The 22,310-nt window shown below is 43.9% G+C and overlaps 1 protein-coding gene across 1 annotated transcript in view; it reads left to right on the forward strand.

Annotated features, from left to right (window-relative positions):
- The first annotated feature begins 2,078 nt into the window (after positions 1-2,078).
- Positions 2,079-22,310, forward strand: part of TSHZ2 (teashirt zinc finger homeobox 2) — a 251,732-nt gene continuing 231,500 nt past the window's right edge. Inside the window, exon 1 of the mRNA XM_056845219.1 lies at positions 2,079-2,118. Within this exon, the coding sequence (XP_056701197.1) occupies positions 2,079-2,118 (40 nt within the window). The remainder of the gene's footprint in view (positions 2,119-22,310) is intronic.

A 22,310-nucleotide genomic window follows, 5' to 3' on the forward strand; every position in this document is an offset into this window, starting at 1 on the left:
TGTGCGCGGCTGGTTCACACTGGATGTGCACGTGTCCAATTAGGTGTGTGTGATGTGTAGCTTGTATGCCCAAAAGCAATAGGGTATGCAGGGAAAACACACTGTGCAAATTTCACCCTCTCCTATGCCCTTATTTCACCCTCTCTTTCCTCCCGTCCCTCCCCGTCACCTTTCTAAAGCCTCCTTCTCCATTCCTGGGAGTTCCTTTCATGGCGCATCGGTGCATAAGCCAGCTGTAGCCCTGATCTGACTATCGCTGCCAAACACCTGGGAGAAACAGAGAAGGAGGGAAGAAAGGAAACTTCACACAGTTTGTTCCAGAGGCAACCCAACACCTCCTGCGTGCCCTTCTCTGCTGGCGAGAACTTGTCAGCAACCTATTTTCCCAAAAGTGTGGGAAACAGAGAACTTTATCACGTACCATTCGCCCGATGTGGGTGTGCATGAATCAAAGAGGAGAGGCCAGTCCTCCCCACCCACCCCCAAGAAATGCTTTTCAACTATTCCCAGTGGTGTGGTCTGGGAGGGGCAGAAAACACCAGTGTGCTGAAGCAGTCCCCGGAGAGGGAACTCTGGACACGCTCCGCCCCGCTCTGGACTTCTGGCCACATCCAGAGAGCACCCCTGTTGCTAGTTTCCAGATCTGTTGTGGAGATTTAAAAAATGAATTTGTAAAATGTAAGTTGTGCGTGTATGAGTGTAAAGTGTCGTCAAGTCGCAGCCGACTTATGGCGACCCCTTTTTGGGGTTTTCATGGCAAGAGACTAACAGAGGTGGTTTGCCAGTGCCTTCATCTGCACAGCAACCCTGGTGTTCCTTGGTGGTCTACCCATCCAAATACTAACCAGGGCCGACCCTGCTTAGCTTCTGAGGTCTGACAAGATCAGGCTAGCCTGGGCCATCCAGGTAAGTTACACATTGGTAAACGCCACTCCCCCAAGCCGGTTCTGCTCTGGTTCAGTGATCAGAGGCTAGCCAGGTAGGGATCACAAGAAAGGGCCAGGGGGGAGGGGGCAGGAAGAGGCAAAGGGAGAGAAAGAGGAGCGCAAACAGGTTGGCACTCCAGGGAGGGTGGCAGAAATGAGGTGGGCTAGCCCTCTCCGCCATCTCTCCCCCCCCTTTCTCCCTTCCAAGCGCCTGCGAGCAGCAAAGCCCTGTCTCTTTAATAAACTGACTGCCTTCTGTCTGCTCGGAGTAAATTTCATCCTGTCATCAGGTCGCGGAGGAGGAGTTTGTTAATGTACAGTTTGCTCAGTGGATCGATGTTTGCTGGCATCGCCTCGCCCTGCCTGTGTCTGCCGGTCTGTGTGTGCGTGTGTGCTCGGGCGCGCGTGTGGCTCGTGTGTGCGCGCGTGTGAACCCCCGATTTCCTTCCATCCCAAAAAGCTTCGCTGTCCTCTTCCATATCACTCACAACCTGGCATCTGACAGCAGCAAACCTGCAGTTTTCTCAGCAAACACACACCAAATCCGCCATACAGATCTACGCGAAGGAGGCGGCGAGGAGAGGGGAGGGGAATTAAACAGGGGAGCAGGGGAGGAAAAGAGAGAGAGAAAAAAGGAGACAGCAAAAACCCTACACCCGACTTGCTTTTTTTTTTTTTGCTTTTAAACTATTTAAAGATCTAGATTTTGTCTTCTTTTTTTCCTGATCCGCTGAAAACATCCCCCCCCCCCGACACACACAACCAGCACTGTGAAGGTTCCCTTGACGTTGGAGCTCCTTTGGCATCAAAGCAAGTCTTGCAACAGTTCCAACAAAACAAGAGAGAGAGAGAGAGAGAGAGACCCCCCAAAGCAGCCCCCCCCCCCTCCGACCGCCGATCCTAAAAAAAAAAAAGAGAGAGAGAGAGAGAAACAAATCGCCCTTAAGACTAAGAACCCGAACAGGTTGATCCTCGTCCCTCAAGTGCCAAAGGAGACCGAAGGGTGCTCGCCGCCGCCGCCGGGGAGGGAAAAGGCAAGCCGAGGGGGAGAAGGGAGAGGGAGGCCAAAAGAGCGAGGCTCTGCGAGAGGGCGGCGGAGAGGCTGCAAACCGGCTCTGGGAAGAGAGAAGGACGGCTGGAGAAAGTCCGGCGATGCCAAGGAGGAAACAGCAGGCGCCCAAGCGGGCAGCAGGTAAGGCGCCCACCCCGCTCTCCCTCCACGGCGGGTTGTGTTTTTTTTTTTTAAAGACCTTTCATCCCTCCCCTCCTCCCCCGCATTTTGGATGTTCGGGTCGCCCTTTCGGATTTTCTCCCCCCCCCTATCGGACCGGCTTTTTTTTGGGTTTTATTTTAACACCCCCCCCCTTGTTTCTCCCTTCCGCGCACACGCGCCTCCAGCAACTCGGACGCTGTTCCACCGCCACCCCTCTCCCCTCCAAAGCCCTGCCTGCGGTGTTTGCGCCCCGGGCTGCTCGGGAAACCCTTTCCGCGCGGCGGATCCGGACTCCCCCGTCCAACTTTTCTTTTCTCCCCCCCCCCAAACTTTCTTCCGCTCGGATTCTCCCCTCTTCCCCCCCCCTCTCGATCTCTCTCATCCCCCCCCCTTGCCTCCCACTTCCCATCCTCTCGCCGCGTCCCTCTTCCTAGGGATACTGCCAGGATGTTTTGTTGTCGTCGCGGTTGCTGGAAAAGGAGGCGTTGGAAAGGAAAAGGTGGTGGTGGTGGTGGTGGTGGTTGGGGGGGGGGGGCGATCGTACTTTCTGTAGCTTTGTTTCTCGGGCAAATGGGGGGGGGGTGAGCGCGCGCGCCAGCCAAGTCAGACCAGAGGTTGTCTCTGCGGATGAACCAGCCGGTTGAACTTCCAAGCCTTTGATCGTCGGTGGTGGAGGGGGGGGGGGACATCGCAACAGGAAATCAAACGAGGGCTGGGAGACCATCCCTAAATTCCAACCAAGTTCTTCTCTCTCTCTCTCTCTCTCTCTCCCCCCCCCCCACCTTTGCACGTTGTGATTCAGGTTTCAGTTCTGCAAAGCCCTTGTTGTGTGCCAACCCGGGGCCAACCCGGTCCGGTTGTGAGTGCGTGGGTTGTTTTTTTTTGTTTGTTTGTTTATAATAGGGGCGGAAACACTTTCCAACTTAAAAAAAAACCCAAACCGAAACATTTGCAGCCGGTTTGCTAGAGAGGCCGGAAAACTGAAGACCAGAAATGGGCAGAGAGGCCTGGGCGAGAAGTCGTTTCCAAAGTGGGTTTTGAGCCTGCGTTTTCGTGGAAGTTTGCCTTGGTTGCTTTTAAAAAATTAGTTCGGTGGGGTTTGGTTTCTGCGCGGTGAAAGAGGCGAGCTTCTTTTTTTTCCCCTGCCGCTAGACCTGCCCACTAAGAGAGAAAAAAACCAGGTTTCCAGTTGATTGCCAGCTTTGATTTGACATTTGATTGATCACCTGTCATCTTGCTGCCTTTGATCTATTCATTCTTGATATATATCAATAAATCACTCACTATGGTAACCCGAGTGCTAGTGACGCAGGCCTGGCCCTCTAGAATCCTTTAGCCAGGCATGCACAATTATTATCTTGTTTGGCTTTAATGTGGGTGGGATTTTTCTTTTTCCCCCCCCTTTTGTGTTAGATTAATGCTGTACAGCAGTGTAGCTAAATAGTTGGGGTTTTGTTTTTTAACTCTCACTCTTGGCCTGCAGATCGCCAGTTAACTCTCTGAGCTTCCATTAACAGCCTAAATAATAAAGCATTAAAAACTGTTGAGAAAGTTTCAAGATGTGACCATGAATAAATCTCAAACTGGGGTGTGTTCAGGAAAGCGTTCAAAGGGGAAACATTATTTTTTTGGGGGGATAGATAAGGTTTGAGAAACTTTTGACAAACTTGGCGCAGTTTGAACTTTGGCAGTTCCCCCCACACACACTTTCTTTATTGTAACTTTTATGAATATAACAATTAAACTAATGCTTAAATAATCCCCAATTAACAGCAAGCCAATTAGACTTGGACCCACAATCCAAAGGCTGCTTCAAATATTCTCATGCGAAAATTTGTTTAGGTAATACAAATTAATAGGTAACACTCGGCACATGCCTTTGGGGAATCTTGTATGGGGTTTCCTTCACTATTTGTGCAGATGTTTAAGACAACAATTTAGAGGGGAAGAGGTTACTGTAGAGCCACATGTTTGCTGCTTAAGTTGCTTGCCAAAAAAACGGGAAGCTGTTAGAAAGGAAGGAAAGGTAGTTTGTATTCCCGGTGTGAAACATTCTAAAAACGCATTGTTAGTTATGACTCTGAGGGTTTTAAATGCTTCTACAGTGGGAGTTAGATGATTCAAGGAAGCATTTATGTTGTTATTGTGATTCCTAGCTGCACCCTATCTCTTAATAGATGTCTCCTCCATGTAAAAAATCTTTGAAAAAATGCCCTTATCATCCAACTTTCCCACTTTGCTTTCTTCTCCAAGTTATGCTAGAAACTAGGAGGACAGAGACGGTGGAGAAGCAACACACACACGATATCCTGCATTTAGGCACCCGCTACATGATAACATCTTCCTAGGTCATTATCTTGGTAGCATCTCTGATCCTTGTCTAAGATGCCACTCCCCATGAAAACAACTTTGAAACAGTGGTAATAAAGACTGTGGAACAATTGTCTGGCCATTTGTATAATAACTCCAGTACACCACTTCCAGTAACTCCACCGTGAAACAGGTCGCCCTGTTTCCAAGCTCGCGCCTCTATAACCCAGTTCATTTTGTTGCAGGTGGGTGAGAAAACTCCTGAATTTGAATTTACCTAGGTTCAGGAGTGTGCAGCCTTGCTGTAAGATGTCCACCCATCACCCCAAACTGACTTTTATTTTCTTAACTGTAGTATGAGGGTTCTGTTTTATAAGGCAAATCCGGTCTCAAAAGGCTGTGGTGCCACAACATGGCCTGAGGCAGAATGAGGAAGGAGTGTGGGAAGAATGAATTATCCAGATGTTTGGCGGGATCATTCTCTTTTGCTTCCTTTATATGCAAGTCTTTTTAAAAAAAATTGGGGGGGTTAAACCTGAAGTATCCTTATTGTTTGGAAGGCTCGTGGGATTTCAGCTCAGTTGAGGTTGTGATTGCGTTGGTTGAGAAAAGTTTGCAACTTTTTTTGGGGGGAGGAGGCCCGTTAACCTCTTTGAGAAGAAAGATGGCCGTGTTGTGATTCTGGGCATAGCTGCCTTGGTCACTGCTTGAAATTAAATCCAATGCACAACTGTAAACAATTACGTCCAAGCGGTGACTTCGAAAGCAGGTTTCTCATTTGATTAATGAACAGCATAAAGGTTAGAGAGAACAAACCAGTGAATCAGCAGGGAAGTCCCCACAGCTTGACAAAAATCTACCTACGTGGGCAATTTCCTCCCCTATTATTAATTTGAAATTCTGAATTCCTTCTATCAGATGTTATAGAGTATTGTAAGAAAACCTGGTGGGGTAAGCGGATCGGCGGAGATGCTGTTGGGAGTTGATGATGGTATATTTCGTTCTCAGAATCTTCTATTTTTTTTTAATTGCACTTTGAGTCAGGAAAGCAGCGATTTCAAACACATGTGCTTTCCTTGACTCGGTTCTCAGCAGTATTGTTCTCTCTCTTTTTTTCACGATTGTCTGCATAATTCTTCGAGCAGATGTTTGAATATTTTTAGGTCAGTCCCTGACATTACATCATACATTTATTTGTAATGATATATTACATGTGCATTGTTATCTTCCATCCCTAAAGAGCCCAAGGTGCTTTGCAGACTGTCGGGCTGATTCCTCTCTGCTCCCATGGCTGTGAGTCAGGAGGAATTCTCCTGTAGCCAATGGGATTACATTGTGGCAAGAAAAATGAACATCAGGCCCAGAATATTGTATCCAAATTATTATTTTTTTAAATGCAGCTGTCTGGGGAACAGCCATTGCATGATGACCCATCACAACTGAAGGGAAAGGGAAAAGCTAGGACTAAAATTAAATTGGTATGCTAATTCAATTTTTTTTAAAAAAAATCCTATATTTCGGAAATATCTTTTCAACACAGTTCCTCAGGATTAAGCCTTGCTTTCTTCCTGCAGCCTGTTGAGATGTGCATCTTTTATTTTTGTCAATTATGAATTTGCTACTGAATACAAATCTGGGCTTAACACTTTGCATGGGTCTTCCTTTTTGGTTCTCCTTTTTCCCTTTGCTGGGCCCTGGTAGGTTTCCTCGTTAAGAAGCAAAAGCTCAGAAGTACAACCGAGAGAGCAACCAGCTGCATTTACTTTTGTTTACGGGAGCTAGAAATGAATAATGCAGATTTTGTTTTCATGAGAGTCCTTGTGTGGCAGTAAACATAAGACTATTAGCAATCATTACTTAAAAGTTGCAATTTGCACCTTAATAGTACCGGTTATTTAAATAGCGAACAATCCATTCAGACGGGCCAATCTGCATTCTTCCAGGATAGAGGACCTTAGTATGAAATACAGTATAGGAAGAGTACACCTGTAACATTAGAGGTACTGCTTTTACGTAATGTTGCTTCTAGCTATATTATTAAGAGGATAATAGTCAGATCCCAAACAAAACAGACCTGACTAGTGCTATAAAAATTTGCAACATCTTTCTTTTATCTCCCCCAGGAAAGGATATGTACATCAAAAACATCTAAATATCTCTTGCCTTAGAACTCTTTAGATCACCTCCCCATATCATTACCTTGGAAGATGACACGAAAGTAAACGTGTTCGCAAACGAGGCGTGACGTTGCTTCTCTAATGAACGAAAGGGTTCCTTTCTAGCACTAGAGAATTTGTTACCACTCGTATTGTGTTCGGGGAATCGAACCCACTCCAGGTTACAGTTTAACCATACATTTCCCTCTGATTACGAGATAAGTCTCCTGAACAATTGGTAGGATGACATGAACAACCACTTTACCAATTGGTGACATACATACCCGGTACGTTGCTCTATGTTAATCAACCATCTGTATCCACCTATATACGTGAATTTCATTATTATTATTTTTAGTCTCAGAAGGAATCGGTATAGCAATCCTCACGTTCGATTGACAACAGCATTCAGATTGTCACTGATGTGAACAACCCGTATCTGTTAATAACTGGTAACAATTTAAAGGGGTTCCCTCCCCCGATTATTTAACAAGCGATAATTTTGATTGCACTTTTGGTTCTTTTGATTGAACTTTATGGTGCTTATCTCATAATACACATCAGTTATTGTATTTTCCCATTTACACCTCCGTGATCTTTAATCTCCAGCATTCACAAGTTGTAAAGAATACCTTTCCCATTTCCTCCTTCATTTTCAAATTTAAGCCCGTGGCTGTTTGCTCCAGGATTTGAGGGGGGGGGGCCTTCGGATAAAGCACACACAGTGGGTAAAATGTGGGGTCATGCAAACTAGGATTTCTCTCATGCTGTCCTGTCTTCCTTAGGTCCTCCATGCCAGGTCAGAATGGCAACACTGTGAGGCTGTGGAGCCCTGTACTAGCCTGAGAGCTTTGGCAAAGGCCCATTTCCTCTCTGGTGCTGGCCCTGTTCAAACACATACTTTTTTCATAATCCTTTCCATCTCCAGCGAGGATCAAATATTTACTAGATCGCTAGAAAAAGTTCTATTACTTGTTGCTATTAACGAGAAAGGTACCTGCTGGATATGTGGGGGGGTTTTTTTTGTTTTTGTTTTTACAGTAAGAGCGAAAACTCATGGTCGCTTTAGCCTCCTTTATGCCCTGTTTCAGCCAGGATTCAGCCAAGATCAAATGCAGTTAGGCGAAAATGCATGTGTTTGATCTTGGCTGAATCCTGGCTGAAACAGGGAATAGAGGAGGCTAAAGCGACCATGCGTTTTCGCCCTAGAGTAGTTCAGCCTTGGAATCGGATGCCTAGGGAGGAGGTGAGCTTCCCCTCACTGGCAGTATTCAAGCAGCGGCTGGACGAACACTGGTCAGGGATGCTTTAGGTTGATCCTGCATTGAACAGGGGGTTGGACTAGATGGGCTGTATGGCCCCTTCCAACTCTTATGATTCTTAGGGTTGCCGCGTCTTCACCACTGGCAGGAGATTTTTGAGGCTGAGCCTGAGGAGGGCGTTTGGGGAAGGGAGGGACTTCAGTGCCACAGAGTCCACTTGCCAAAGTGGCCATTTTCTCTAGGTGTACTGATCTCTATCAGCAGGAGATCTCCAGCTAGTACCTGGAGGTTGGCAACCCTAGTGATTCTATAATACACCAGGGCGGACATCATTCCTAAAGAGTTGTTGCAATTTAAAAACAGTGAGTCATTTGTGCACGAGAGAAGGGAATTACAGGCTTCCAGCCAAGGATGTGAGACCCTCCCTCTTGTCTTTGGTAAATGTACATCAGCCAAGGGAGGAGGGCAGTTCCACCAGGATCCTCCCCACAACTTTTCCCGTACATCCATATATTGTCATCTGCTATTTCACAAATTTGGCCAGAACTGACATCGGTATGGGAGCAAGCAAATTCTTACTGTTTGTTTGTGATCAAACTAACTTGGAAGCCTGCCTTGAAATCCTAAATGGTAGAAAAGTGGGGCATAAATCTTGATAACAAATAATTAAAAAAAATGAATAGGAATCTTATGGTTTGAATTTTACTGGAAGTATAGTTTGTCAGTGATCTAAGAAATCTGGGGGGTGGGCTTTCCTTCAAATCCCTTGAATGTTTTGCCTGAGCAAATGTTTTGCTTTGTGCAAATTTGATAGCAACTCATCCCGCCAATGGAGCACATGACGCTGCATCGTACCCAAATCAGTCTGTTGGCTTATTCGTTTTGGCAACCGTTGTCCAGAGGTCTCCACCAGTGAAGAAAGGCCTTGCTTAACATCCGCTCTGTGACATCCTTTAAGTAGAGATGGCAGCAGATGACCCTGGCACCCTGTGAACGCATATACTTTGCCACAGAACCACAACCCTGCCCTTCTCCTGAAAAGCCCAATTTAATATCAGTCTAAGGACCTAGGATTTTGTAGTTTGATTAACAGCTGGAAGTATAGCAGCCATTGTATTAAACTGTTGCTCAGCCTTTCAAAGCTGAAATGTTAACCTCCCCCCCTCTCAAAAAAAAGTTAATATGCTACAGGCATTAAGTCCTGATGTTCCAGTGAGCGACATATTAGTTGCAAATGTAGAACAGTCATTCTTTGGAAAAAAAAAACCCACTAAAGTCTTTCAGGTCGTATTGCAGACAGGGAGATGTGTGGGTGATGTCCTTTTTTAAAAAAATGGGAAGTCTAGCTTTGAAAATAGCCCTTTGTTAATTTTTAGTTTGATAAAACAAATCATTCGTTCTGAAATTGAAGATGTTGGTAGAATTTTCCCCTCCCAGAACGTGCTCCTACAAGCTGTGGGACAGATCCAGGAGACTTCCAACCTGACACTGGAGACAGCCAGCTGGAAACGTATTTTTTTCCACAGCAGAAGACTTTGGTTTCATGGACAAATCTGAATTATTATTTTTTTGCATTGTCTCTTAAAAAGAACAAGAATCTGTGAGCTTGCTGGCACCGCCCTGCACAGTTTACCCACGAGTAGCTCAGCCCTATGCATGCTTGATTCAGTAGAGACTCCAGCTGAGTTCAGTGGGGCTTATGCCCAAATTAAACGTGCACGGGATTGCAGCCTTTCACAGACCTGGCAGTTAAAAGGATGGTGAGGTTAGCCCCTTAATCTGAAAAAATACAGGGATACTATTAGGGTTATGGCATGAGTTATGTTTTGCCCTTAGCCTTCTTGTAGAACTTTCCTGTGGAGTCCTCGGAGAGGTCTGCCTTTTTTTCTTTTTTCTTTTTGCTGTATTTTGCTTTCAAGTCCTACAGCGGTGTTTCTAAATCAATGGCATTATTACTGTGATATTTCTTTACACTTACAAATGCAACTCTGAAACGCTTTTCTGCATCCCACCTCCCACCCCGCACCCCGCATGAACTGAATTTTTATTTTGAGAGGCGGTGGAACAAAATGCAGCATGGTTTTTCAGAAGTCCTTAAAATGGGTGGTCTGTTTTAGATTGCGGTGGTGGCAGCTTTCAAAGAAACAATCCTTAAATACTGAAAAAATCAGATTTCCTCTAAAGTGCCATTTATATTTTGCAACCGAAATTGCGTCTTTCCATGCCAGGATGACCTCTGGTGTATGACGTTTGATAATTTGGATAATTTTTAAAACCACCTGCTTAGCATTGTCTTTTGCAAGCTGGAAATACCTTGATTTGGAAAGGGAAAAGAATCAGCTGGGGAAAGGGTATCTTTGCAAGATTTCTAGAGGAAATGTGTCACAAACTATGTATTGCTCCTCTTTACATTTAGCCGTTCCCTTTGGTAATTGCCACTGGTAGGTATACTTTTTTTTTCATTTAAAAAAGGGGGGAAATACAAACCAGAAAACATAAGGATAAACAGGAGACAAATAGTGTATTCAAGGTTTAGATTAGAACTACAAAGAGGTTTGTTTCTGAAGAAGTATGGTTTTTGGCCTCAGAAGCACAGAAAGAAAAAAACCTCAACTGGTAAAAAAATGGGAGAGTAGTAAACTCTGGTAAAAAAAAAGTATGGTTTATGATATACAGTCAGTGCTGATGCTGTTTCACTCCCTCCCAGCAGTCTGACCAAGGCTGAACTCAATCTCTTTTAGGAAGACCTAAGGGGATATAATTGCGCAAATATGCATCTCCATGCTCTCAGTCCCCATGCATACATGTATGCTCAGACACACATGTGGTGGGCAATGCAGAAACATAGACCACACAGTTGTGTTGATAGAAAACTATCGGATTACCCCCCCCCCCCAATGAAATGGTTTAGAATTAGTATTTGAAGTAACTTTTGGCAATTTTGGGAGAGGGAGGTAACAAACAAAATAACCCTTCCCCTCCTGTTCTTGATAAGGAAAAATAAATACTTATGAACTTCAGCTGTATAAAGTCTTTGAATCTGTGTACCTGTGAAATAAATGGCAGAAAAGATAACAGGGCTGCAGTTGGGTTCCTTCACTTCAGCCATAGACCAGCCCAATACTGATTTTGGTTCTAATCCCATCCCCTGTTTTTGAGGTGCTGCTTCAAAGTGCATTTTGATAAAAGATTGCTATTAGGAGCAATTAAATCCAAACGTATTAATAGCCAGGAACTTTGCTACAACATTTAATGCATTTGCAAGGTGTGTGGGAAATGCACTCTCTTCCTTTATCAGCTCTTTGTGATAATAAACATAATATTGTTCAACTTTATTGGGAGGGGGGGAAATTCCGAGGGAAAAGTTGCAGCATTAATGCTGCATTTTTATTGTATTTATGTAAATGAGATGCCGTCTTCGCTTCTTTCATCTCTGCATATTGTATCTATTATTTCTCTATCTTGCTCTTTGCTGCGTAAGTGCCTATATTCTCTCCTTGCATTCAGCATAAAACTGCTATCATCTAATGATACCCTACCTCATTAAAGTTGTTCATGATGCAAAAGGGACTTTGATAGGCACCGTCTTCCGCCTTAAATGGCTGCGGAAAAGCTGAGCCACTGAACGTGTGAAAATAACACGATCCATCTTGAGTAACCGTTAAAATTGGTCATGTCAAGAAAGGAACGGTAACAGCGACAGAAACTTTTAGTGAGAAAGATCAGGTCCATAGCCCCAGGTGGCAAATATGAAAAGCAATAAGGTTTTAAGAAGCTTTTTGGTTCTTCCGGTATCACTCTCGGAAGACTAATTTAATTGAAAAACCTGTTGTGCCTGATTTTGTGTATGCAGACGAGAAAAGGCCCAATTTCCCTCAAGGATTTGCATTCTGGTTTACAATAATAATTGATTGTGTTTGGGGGGGGACACCTCTATTTTTTAAAAATAGCAAACTCAGATATAACTGATCTTAACTTGTAGAAAAATCTTGTTCTATATTACTATAATCACTTTTTTCTTTAGAAAAAGGTGGGGGGAGTGTTATTAAATAGTCCCCAAACACTCGTCCTGCTTACAATCTTTGGCCTGCTTTTGTAAGATTCCTCCATGGTTTGCACTGGAAAAGGAAATGTCATGCTGTTTGTGATTTCAGTGAAAATAATTATATCCATCTAAATCCACTGAACGATTTCAGCTCTTGGTGTGTGACTGTGTTTAGGAAAGAAAAAGGAACAGAAGCTTCTGGATCAAAGGCCCCTGAATATACAGGTTAAAGGAGTGTTTATATCTCTGGTCTTTTGCACACGTACTATAAAGGTTGACATTTTTCTCTATAGTTTTCTGTGTGTCCGGAAGAAAATTTCCTTTCCATCCCATAAAATGAATGAGTTTTATTCTAGAGAAAGAGCAAGATACTGTCTTTAAACAGGATGTCATCTGTGGGTACGAAGGGGACAGAAAACAACCTGCAGAGAGGTGTGCGTTCACTGTAGCACTGTAGATAATCCTCGGACAGAGTGGCGGAAGAGCAACTCTGATAGAAAATAAACTAGTTATGAGTGGAAGAGGATTCTCTTGAGTCCTTCAAAAAGGAGAAAAGCAGGATACAAATTAAATCAGATAGAGAAGAAGGATTGAACAGCAGTATAATAAATGAGCTTTAGCCATCCCATGAGCTTGAATAGATCTGTTTGGCAAAATGGCATGCATTGGAAGGAAGGAGTCTCCCAGTACTCAGCCCTTGCCATCTGAGCATTGCCAAGTTCTCTCTGTGTTACTTATCTCAGCGGCTGTGGGAGGTGGATATTGTTATTTTGTCTTCCCCAGTAGGAAAAAAAAAATTAAAGCACTGAGATAGCCTTTGTTTGTTCAAGGCCACGCGGTAGGGGAAGATCCCAAGTCTCCTAAAGAGGAATGGTGTTTTCTTAGCTTTGGGGGTTTATCAGGCTCTTCATTATAGGTAACATTCAGAACAAAAGACTTTCTGGCTGGAACTACAACAAAAGATATTGCTTATTTTATTACTTTATTCATGGCATCTTTATACTACTTGACCACTCAAATGTCCAAAATGGTTAACAAAAGTGGCAAATGTAGATTAAGAACAAAAAAAATGATACAAATCATTTAAAAAAAAAAAACAGCTGCTGAATCTAGAATCCTCAAACTATTAGAATTTAAAAGCATAGGAGAAAAGAACAATCTTCACCTGCCCTCGAAATAAAGCCAGTGGGCAAGAAAATCTCTTGGGGTGGTGAATCCCATAGCCTACACCCACATGTTGAACACATGAAGCTGCCTTATACTGAATCAGACCCTTGGTCCATCAAAGTCAGTATCGTCTACTCAGACTGGCCGTGGCTCTCCAGGGTCTCAGGCAGAGGTCTTTCACATCACCTACCTGCCTAGTCCCTTTAACTGGCATTGAACTTGGTACCTTCTGCATGCCAAGCAGATACTCTACCACTGAGCCACAGCCCCTCCCCTTGTTCAGTATTGTGCTATTGTTGCATTATATCAGTCATTAACTGCAAGGGCCTTGTCTCCCCAGGAAAATCCAGTTGTAAATGATGGCTATAGTGAAATGACGTGCAATAACCAGTAGCGTGTGGAGGAACCACTGAAAAGGCCCTGCTTCTGGTGGGTGCCATCCTTCCAACATAGACAGACATGGTAAACCTGTGCAAGGCTCAGTACATATGTAACAATCCTGGTTGAGTAGATGTGTTGTGCTATCTATAGCAGATATGTAGGATATCCTTAAAAATAATGTCCAGGGTTTTTAAATAGGAAATTTGACACATTTTATAAATAGAATGTCAGCTTTGGGTACCAAAGAGACAGAACACATCCTGCAGATGTGTCTAAATTTAACTGCAGTTGTGATCCTGTAAGGCAAAAAGGGGTCATGAGTCACAATTAGGGTTGCCAGGTCCCTCTTCGCCACTGGTGGGAGGTTTTTGGGGCGGAGCCTGAGGAGGGTGGGGTTTGGGAGGGGTTGGGACTTCAGTGCCATAGAACCCAATTGCCAAAGCGGCCATTTCCTCCAGGGGAACTGATCTCTATTGGCTGAAGATCAGATGTAATAGCAGATCTCCTCCTATTACCTGGAGGCTGGCAACCCTGTTCATAAGGAGTAATAATAATCAGAGTGGAGGCATTTTGCAGCACTCCCAAGCACAGTTCTAAAAAAAAAGTGCTAGTAATTTTGGCTTTATTTTAATTTTCAGGGGTATATCCAGAGCAATGTATCCATGAAGCATTCTCCGGTGATGATATCATGCAGTGGCAAACTGTTCAAGGTACTCAGCAAGGAAGCATAATTAAGTGCTACCTAATATCAGGGGACTGACTAGCAGCTCATTCACACAGCCTGCTTTTCCCGTCACCGGCTTCCCACCGCGTTGACAGCAGTTCCTCTTTTGCCCCAAAATGTAATTGCATGGCAATTCAGCGTTGCCAGAATCGTGGTGAGAAGAGAATCATCCTGATGCGGAAAACACGTCCGCTTTGCAAATGCAGTGTTTTACTTTGGCATCCTGTGAATGTTATGACATCATGACTGTGGCCTCAGCCTGCCAGACCAAACCCAATGGTCAATTCCGAAAGCATTTTGGGGAGTTGCACTTGTGACCAGTATGCCATCCCCATCCTGACTTGAGTGGGATGTTTTTTCCAGTGAAGTTGTGAGAGTTGAAGGATCACAAGGAGTGTGTAGAATAAAAGAGGAACGAGATAGAGTGAATGTATGAGTGGGTAAATAATTGAAAGTGAGACCCATGCTATAGGTTGGAATTCAGGTGCTTTCTTCATAGGGTTGCCAACTTCCCTGCGGGGCCTGAAGATCTCTTGGAATTACAACTGATCTTCAGATGGCAGAGATCAGGTCGCCTGGAGAAAACAGCAACTTCAGAGGGTGGACACTGGGATTTTACCCTGCTGAGCTCCTTCACCTCCTGAAACTCTGCCCTCCTCAGGCTCCACCCTCACATTTCCAGGAATTTCCCAATCTGGAGTTGGCAATCCAGTTTCTTCTGGACTAGGAAAAATGGAAAAAAAATACTGCCTTCTGTAACATCATTAGCTTGATGGCTAATCCAGCCCTGAAAATGATGTTGCCAGTTCATGTTACTTTTTCTCAGCAATGCTTAAACATGGTGATCCAATGCTTCCCCCCCTTACAGATTCCAGAAAATACTTTTGTTTGTCACTATATATGAGGGGAAGGGCTGAACCATTTGTGACTCATGGCTTCAATCTGATAAGGCTCCAGTCATATACAAACAAAGCATCCTAATTATTGGCCATGTAGGGTAAGGAGACCTGTGTACTCCTGAAACTTCATCTGCCACAGCTAGCAGTGGGAGATTAGCATCAGGCATGCATGAGGTTCTGGACTTTAGCCTGTGTGTTGTACCTCTTTGCTTGCCTGTAGCTGCTTAGAGCAAGCATGGTGTAGTAGTGGTTAAGAGTGGTGGTTTGGAGCGGTGGAGTCTGATCTGGAGACCGGGTTCGATTTCCCACTCCTCCACATGAGCAGCGGAGGCTAATCTGGTGAACTGGATTTGTTTCCCAGGTTCTACACACGAAGCCAGCTGGGCGACCTTGGGCAAGTTACAGCTCTGTTAGAGCTCTCTCAGCCTCACCTACCTCACAGGGTGTTTGTTGTGGGGAGGGGAAAGGAAGGTGATTGTAAGTCGGTTTGAGTCTCCCTTAAGTGGTAGAGGAAGTCAGCATATAAAAACCAACTCCTCCTCTTCTTCTTAGACATTCAGCATCAGATCTAGAAAGACATGTACACACATACCATTAATTAGAATCTTTCCCTTCTCTCATATATCCTACACTGTGAGTAAAGCGTGCCGTGACATAGAAAACACAGCCATGCTGTTCTTGAAGCTATGCAAAATACTGGCGTTTTAAACATTGGAAAACGAAGAATATGGTTGCTGTTTCTTTGTAATATCTCTGAATACTACCCTGTTCCTTTTCCTGGGTAGGGGCGGGGGGGGGGGGGGAGAGAAGGTATAGAACAAACTCAATCAAAATGCATCATTGTTTAGTACCATAATAAAAATTGAACTTGGCAGATTTTCTCTTGAAGCACCTCTTAATACGTATTGTCAAAATGTCTAAAGATGTCTCTTAGTCATAAGCATTTAATTATTTGTGACACTCAAACTAATATTCAGAGCTGTGGTGGAAAAATAATGGTATTAAATATTTTCTCTTGTCAAAAGGTAACAAAACATTGCTCACACGACAAACTCTTCCACAGTTTCCATTGAATTTATTTCTGGCATCTTTTTAAGTGTTGATGAGATTGCATGCGATTCCTGAAGCCCACATCCCATTCTTAATTGTTATGGATCATTTTGTTTGATTAATTTATTTAAAATAGTTGACATTCTGCTCTTTTTGCTGTTCAAGGCAGCTTGCTCGCAAAAACTTTAGGACAAAAGCACCAACAAAGTGCCCTGTTTGGAAACATCACTGACAACAGCATATCCACTATAATGTAACCACCTTGCTGGAATCATTTTAGCAACTACAAGGCTTGAGCAAACAGATGAACCCTTGTACTTCTCTCAAAAAGTGTAAACAGGGAAGAACGTTGATGGATCTCTTCCGAATAGTTATCTGAAAGCCTCGGAGCCCCAGCATACAGATGGCACTGAAGATGTTTTAAACATCGATGGTAACGGAAGCGGGGGGTGAGAAAACTTGGCAGTGGGTCAGATTTTCTAGGAGCCGGCTTGGGATGGGGGGGGGAGGTGGAGACCTGAATGTACAAATAAGAGGAGAGCTCTGGTTCTTACAGAGGCATGAATCTGTTGCCTTATCTCCTCTTGTCTCCTTCATTCCAGGCTAGCATTGTGTGTGTTAACAGGATGAAATGACTGGCCAGGTTTCTTAAACACCAGTTAGAACATATGAAGGGGAGAAGGAAGTTGCTCCCTGTTCTTTTCACCAACCCAGATGATAGTCAGTAGGGCTGCCAGGTCCCTCTTTGCCACAAGTGGGAGGTTTTTGGGGTGGAGCCTGAGGAGGGCAAGGTTTGTGAAGGGGAGGGACTTCAATGCCATAGAGTCCAATTGCCAAAGTGGCCATTTTCTCCAAGTGAACTGATCTCTATCAGCTGGAGATTAGTTGTAATAGGAGATCTCCAGCTACTACCTGGAGGCTGGCAACCCTAATAGTCAACCATACCCAGGTTTTAAGTTGCTGATAGAGACTGGGTTCTTGAACTTTTGTCCCCCCCCCCCCAATCATTATGGAGTTACCTACTGCAGTATTTTTAAAAAACTCAAAAGGTGTTGAATGTAAGGTTGTCAGCTGGTGGGATTTACCATAGAGTTTCCACTGAATCTTAGAGGGGCATGACATCACTTTCAGGGTCCAGTTGCATGTGGCTTCTTTCAGTACAAGAAAGGAGCACCAGATCCCAGCAATACAATCCTTGGAATGGTTGGGAGAGGGCCGGCCTTACTATGAAGCAATGTGAAGCTGTTGCTTCAGGCAGCATAACTGGAGGCATACGTTCCTTCCTTCCCGTCTCTAACTCTCTGTCAACGCAATCCTATGAAGAGTTACTCCAGTCTAAGCCCATCGATTTCAGTGGGCTAGACTGGAGTACCTATGCGTAGGATTGTGCATAGGATGTTACATAAAACACAGTGTTGGATTCAACTAGCTTTCCTGCTGGTAAAAAAGGAAGGAGGCATCCTCTTTGACCGTTCAGAAAAGGTTATGATGGGAATCATGTACAAAAGCCATATGGGATGGGGCTGTAGTCTGAAGGGAAAATGGGTGAGAGTGGGGGGAAAATCCTGGCTGGATCCAACCTATAGAACCAGAAGTGCCTCCTCGCAAGGGGCCTTTACCTCTTAGTTTGAATGGTAAAGCGGCCCTTTACCACTCAAACTAAGAGGTAAAGGCCCCTTGCGAGGAGGAACTTCCGGTTCTAAACCGGAAGTGCTGTGTGCCATATGCGCGTGCACATTTGCCTACCGACCCTCAGGTGGTTGGCGGGCAGAGGGGTAAATGGCCGGGGGTTTGCCCGCCACCAGCGGGCACCTGGCAACCCTACTTATCCGGACTGCTTGGGCCAGAAGTGGTCTGTATTTCAAATCTTTCCGCATATTGTAATATTTTGGAATTTTTGCATATATGTAATGAGATATCTTGGGGATGGGACCCAAATTCATTTATGTTTTATATACACTTCATACACATAGCCTGAATGTAATTTTAAACAATATTTTCAATAGTTTTGTGACCATTGAACCATCAGAAAGGTGTAACTATCTCACCAGAATACCTGTATCAGCTGTTAAAAAAGAGCAACAACAAAAAACAAGCTAACAACGACAGGCTTTCAGTCTCCACCTACGATGCAGTGGACACTGTATTTTTTTTTAGGTGAGAGGAAACACTGAAAGAAGGCGGCATGGATCTGCCTGCATGCCAGCTGGAAGGGTCAGGTTTTAGGATCAGTCTGGATATGGGATGTCCGTATAAGGGATACTCTACCTGTAGTTTCTAGAGAACATTTGAGCAATAGGAGTTACTGCAAAACAGAGCCATCTGTGAAGGGCTACGGAACACATGTGAGGTTCAACCATTGTGTTTTTGTATATTGGTGATATGGCATAAAGAGATTATCTAAAATAATTTAGGATATTTAACACGGGAGACATTCTGCAACACTTATGCATATGCTAAACGCTGCAGAAGCCCCCCCAGTAGCTTTCCGAGTTGCAGCCTCAGATCTGAATTTTGTGACTTAAGCTCTAGTCTCTAATTATAACTAAAGAATGTCTGAAATGCACGGCAGTCTGAAATGCATCTTGGGGGAAATCTGAAACATGAATAAATAATTTAGTTTGACAGAAATGGATGAGAAAGAACAATTTGGAAACCGAGTTCTAGTTAGCATGTTATCTGCTAGAGATTTTTCAAATAAGGCAATGTTGGTTTAGAATGCGAACATCAAATTAGTTCCCTCCTTGTTAGAACAATTTTGGGCCTTGGTCAAGCTTTCGTGTTAATCAATTAAACATTTGAGTTTGCATATATTTATGCTAATTCGGTTCTGCACATATGTAGCAAAATAGTTTTAGACTCTCTATCTGAAGCCACTGCGGACATGTACCAATTTTTAAGAGGCTGTGATCTGGAAGGTTTTTGATTTGCTGGGAATGTTACAAGAAATGGCTGGATTGGATTGTACGGCTTGGATAGTGCGGCAAAGTTGCTTTTCTAATGTTTTCTTTGATGGAACTGCTTACACACACTGCTTACACTGCCCATCTTCTGATCATTGCATGAATTTGGGCCATGGTTCTGTGGTGGAGCATCTCCTTTGCATGCAGAAGATCCCACATTCAATCCCCAGCATCTCCACTTAAAAAGATCAGGCAGCAAGTGACATGAAAGACAGCTCTCTCCCTTTGAATCTGGAGAGCTGCTGCCAGTCTGAGTAAACTATACTGACCTTGATGGACCAAGGGTCTGGCACTGTATAAAGTAGCTTCATGTCTTCATTTCTCTTTTCAGACCTGAGAGTATGATTCCCAGGTCCCTCTTCGCCAGCGGCCGGAAGTTTTGGGGCGGAGCCTGAGGAGGGTGGGGTTTGGGGAGGGGGAGGACTTCAGTGCCATAGAGTCCAATTGCCAAAGTAGCCATTTTCTCCAGGGGATCTGATCTCTGTCACCTAGAGATCAATTGTAATAGTGGGAGATCTCCAGCTACCACCTGGAGGTTGGCAACCCTACCTGAGAGAGTTAATGTGGTACCGCGCTTGAACTAGGAGCAGAGATCCCTGCTCAGCTGCAAAACTAATTGGGTGACTTTGGGCCAGCCCGTGGTTCTCAGCCTAGCCTACTTAACAAGGCTGTTATAAGTATAAAACAGGAGGAGAGAATGATGAGTGTTGCCCTAAGCTCCTTGGAGGAAGGGCAAGGCAAAAAATGGCAGAGATCTGACTATTTGAAAAAGACACTTTTTGCTGGGTAAGTGAATTTCTACTTTCTGTTGGTTTTCTTGGTAGGAAACAATTGCATTAGCTGAATGTTTGCTCTTAAAACAACGGTTACCTGTGACCACAAAAGCAGCAGTGGATTTCTTTTATCGTGGCCAAGTTCTCAAAAACGTACAGTTCCCATATATGGAATCCCTATCATTGAACCTAATATTTATTCATCATTTATTTTGGAAGTCAGAAGAATGGCCTGGGGTTTGCAGATGTTTAGAGTTGCCAGCCTCCAGGTGGTGGCTGGAGATCTCCTGCTGTTACTACTGATCTCCAAGAGATAGAGATCAGTTCCTCCGGAGAAAATGGCCGCTTAGGCAATTGGACTCTATGGCATTGAAGTCCCTCCCTTCCCCAAACCTCGCCCTTCTCAGGCTCCACCCCCAAAATCTTCAGGGATTTTCCAACCTGGAGCTTGCAACCCTACAAATGTTGCACTACTGTTTCTCGAGCATGACGTAATATTCTAGATGGTGGTCAATAAACCTTGATTTAAAAAGGTAGCACAAACTGTTAGTACTGGTAGAAAGGCTTAACTAAGGGTTATAGAGGCATCTGCAAATGTGTCCAAGGTACCAGAATTCTCATATATTTTTACACTGTTGGAAATGGCAGTACCAGCAGAAATTTTAAAAGAAGATACCAGTTCTGAAGAGAACACCAGTTTAGCTTTTTAATATGCACCATGCTCAGTTTAACAAAACAAAGAACAACAACAACCCCAGATTCATGGAGTGTTTGTTTCAATTCTGTATTTTCACAGTGTTAAAAATGCAGAGATGCTTGCTTTTAAGCCTATATTCTAAGGGGAGCTACATTATCTGAGTTATACAGTGAATGTTTTGTAACGAGTCTCTGAAGTCTCCATAAAAGGGGGGAGTGAAAATACAAAAATACAACTTTTGCAAAAAGGCCTTTTATCTTTCTATCAATTATAGAAACAGCAGCTGCGGTGGATTATAAATGTGTTATAGGATGATGGGGACATATGGTCTTATAGAGCCAGAGTGGTGTAATGGCTAGTGTTGAACTAGATTCGGATCCTTACTCAGATCCCTGGGTTCAAACCCTTACTCACCTTGGACCTGTCACTCTCTTTCAACTTGATCTGCCTTACAGGATTGTTATAGGGTTAACCCAAGGGATGGATGAAGTATATATGCCACCCTGAGCTCTTTTGAGGAAGGGTGGGATAAAACTAGGTAGATAATAATATAAATACACATCAGGACCTTCCCCTGGAGAGTGTTTACTTTTCTTGAGGCATACGCTGAATAGCAGAAGGAGATGCAGACAAGAGAAAGGTCCCAAATCCACAGCAAGAAGATAAAATGAGAAGAACTGGAGCAAATGAGGAGCAGATGGCAATCATGCAGTTAGGAAATTTCTTCATTTTGAGTTGAGGACTAAGGGATGAGTCCAAAGTCATCACAGAAGAGGACAGTTTTGAACTGGGGTTAAAAACTCAACTCAAAAAACTCCTCTCTGCTGAAAACCCACAAATCACAAGTAATGTCGCTAAGTTCTGTGCTTTTGTATATAAAGTGTACCACAGGTATAATGATAAAAATGCTAAATGAATTAAAATTTTAAAATTCATATTCATATTTTTATTGCATTTTATTTTATTTTTATTTTAGCTTTTACAGATTTATTTATGGACTCTATTATTATTGGAATTATACAAGCGGCTAAACGGTTTTACTATTATCATGAATTAGTCCTTTGGTGTTGTCCTATTGAAAATTGCTTTTGTCTTCACTTGAATGTTTTATAATAACAATAAAAGTAAAGTAAAGATCTGGGGTTTAAATGTCATGTTCAAGAAGGCGTAAGAAGCAGCAAGGGAGAATGAGTGAAATTCTGTAAGGCAGCAGAAGACATTTGGGCAGCTGAGGGAGTCAGAATTGTGTGTCCAAAATCAAGGGCTGCTTTATCAGGATATGAGAGCTATGGCGCTAGAGATAGGGTTGCCAACCTCCAGGTACCAGCTGGAGATCTCCTGCTATTACAACTGATCTCCAGGTGACAGATCAATTCCCCTGGAGAAAATGGCTGCTTTGGCAATTGGACTCTATGGCATTGAAGTCCCTCCCCTCCCCAAACCCCGCCCTCCTCAGGCTCCACCCAAAAAACCTCCTGCCGGTGACGAAGAGGGACCTGGCAACCCTAACTAGAGAGCAGCCCAGTGTGACGCTGTGCTAGGTGGGGGCTGGAGACACTTGGGTTCAAATCCCTACTTAGCCATGAAGCTTGACCCCTTACTCTCCCGTCACCCTGACCTAAGTCACAGGGTGGTTGTTACTAGAATAAAATGGAGGGAGTGAGAGAACCATGTGCGCCAGCCAGAGCTCTCTCTTGAAGGAAGGATGAGTTTAAAATGTAGAGACTCAGTGCTGGAATTGTGG

This window comes from Euleptes europaea, chromosome 2, assembly GCF_029931775.1.
Source record: "Euleptes europaea isolate rEulEur1 chromosome 2, rEulEur1.hap1, whole genome shotgun sequence".
Lineage (NCBI taxonomy): Eukaryota > Metazoa > Chordata > Lepidosauria > Squamata > Sphaerodactylidae > Euleptes > Euleptes europaea.